Here is a 1,249-nt window from a genome sequence, read left to right on the forward strand (position 1 = left end):
GAGAGGGCTGATGGTGTTTGCAGGAGAAACCATAAATGCATGCTGTCTGCCTCCACAATTGATTCTAGGAGCATGCTACCCTTGCACGTTTATAATGCAGATAGCTGTCTGGCCTAAAGCATTTAGAAATTAGTGTGTGTTTATATATAGACATAACATAATTACTTATGGGATGCCTTTAGAATGCAGTTTATAATCCAATGTAGGTTTGAAATTAAAAAAAAAAAAAAAAAGATAAAGAATACAAATGATCCTTCCCTCAGTGGAAATGAGAAAGGACTGAGTCTCAGGCAGCTGTGTAGTATCAGCACCTCAGGAGCCTTTTAGAAATTAAATGAGCAGGGTCAAAACATGCTGTTCTCATAATTTGTTCCAACTGCTAATAGCACGGGCATGTGTTTCTGCAGGTACCAAAAAACTCTTCTCTTTGCTGAGCATCACGTCTTACAGCTCGTTTGCCTTCCACAAAGTGTCAGTCACCATTTATAACAGTGAGTGCCTCCCCACTTTGCTCCATGCAGGAGCATTTTCTCCCACACAGCCTGTGCATCGAGATACTGATTTTTCTCTGTCTCTCCCTACAGTCTCTAACATGAAAAACGTTGACCCTGGCAAGTTCCCTATGCATTACTGCTACTGTTTGAACAACGTGACAAATGGCTTGACAGGTGGGCACACAAGAGAGGTTGGCAATTGCATGTGCTTAAGCTGAATTATTTCCTTTGGAGCTGAAAGCTGTAGCCAGAATTCTGCAGACTTCATCTTTATGGGTAGCATTGCCACACTGAGGTCAACAGCCACAACTCATGATGAGTGGCTGCTCTAGGCCTTGGGGAGACTCGATAAACTCAGTCTCAGATGGCTGAACCCAGCCAGCCAGTCTGGGATGAAGGCATCAGTCAAGTGGCTAGTGTGGTTTACCTGGCAGAAATACCTCCCTTTCCTCTTTGGTATACACAGAGCAGTGCAGCAGAGACAACCCAGCAATGTCTGACATACCACCTTAGCCACTTTTGCTCTCCTGAGATAACCCATGGGAGATGAACAAGGGCTTCTCTGCACCAATAGACTCCAGCAACTTCAGTGAGCCCAACAGGATTGAAAAGCAAGAGTGTAAATGGAGTGTAAAATGTGCAAATCCTGCACCTACAATTCTCCTTCACACCCCTGATCTCATGTTTAACATACCAGGGTGGATCTGAGTACTTGGCTTCTGTGGCTGGGTTATGTAAGGTAACCAGCGTAAGTT

General features: G+C 44.3%; 1 protein-coding gene across 1 annotated transcript in view; it reads left to right on the forward strand.

Annotated features, from left to right (window-relative positions):
• The window catches only part of HHLA1 (HERV-H LTR-associating 1), a 20,154-nt gene that overhangs the window by 5,934 nt on the left and 12,971 nt on the right, over positions 1 to 1,249 (forward strand). The window contains exons 4-5 of the mRNA XM_008936158.1: positions 408 to 491; positions 585 to 668. Of these exons, the coding sequence (XP_008934406.1) occupies positions 408 to 491; positions 585 to 668 (168 nt within the window). The remainder of the gene's footprint in view (positions 1 to 407; positions 492 to 584; positions 669 to 1,249) is intronic.

Source organism: Merops nubicus, unplaced genomic scaffold (assembly GCF_000691845.1).
Source record: "Merops nubicus isolate BGI_N331 unplaced genomic scaffold, ASM69184v1 scaffold2780, whole genome shotgun sequence".
Taxonomy (NCBI): domain Eukaryota; kingdom Metazoa; phylum Chordata; class Aves; order Coraciiformes; family Meropidae; genus Merops; species Merops nubicus.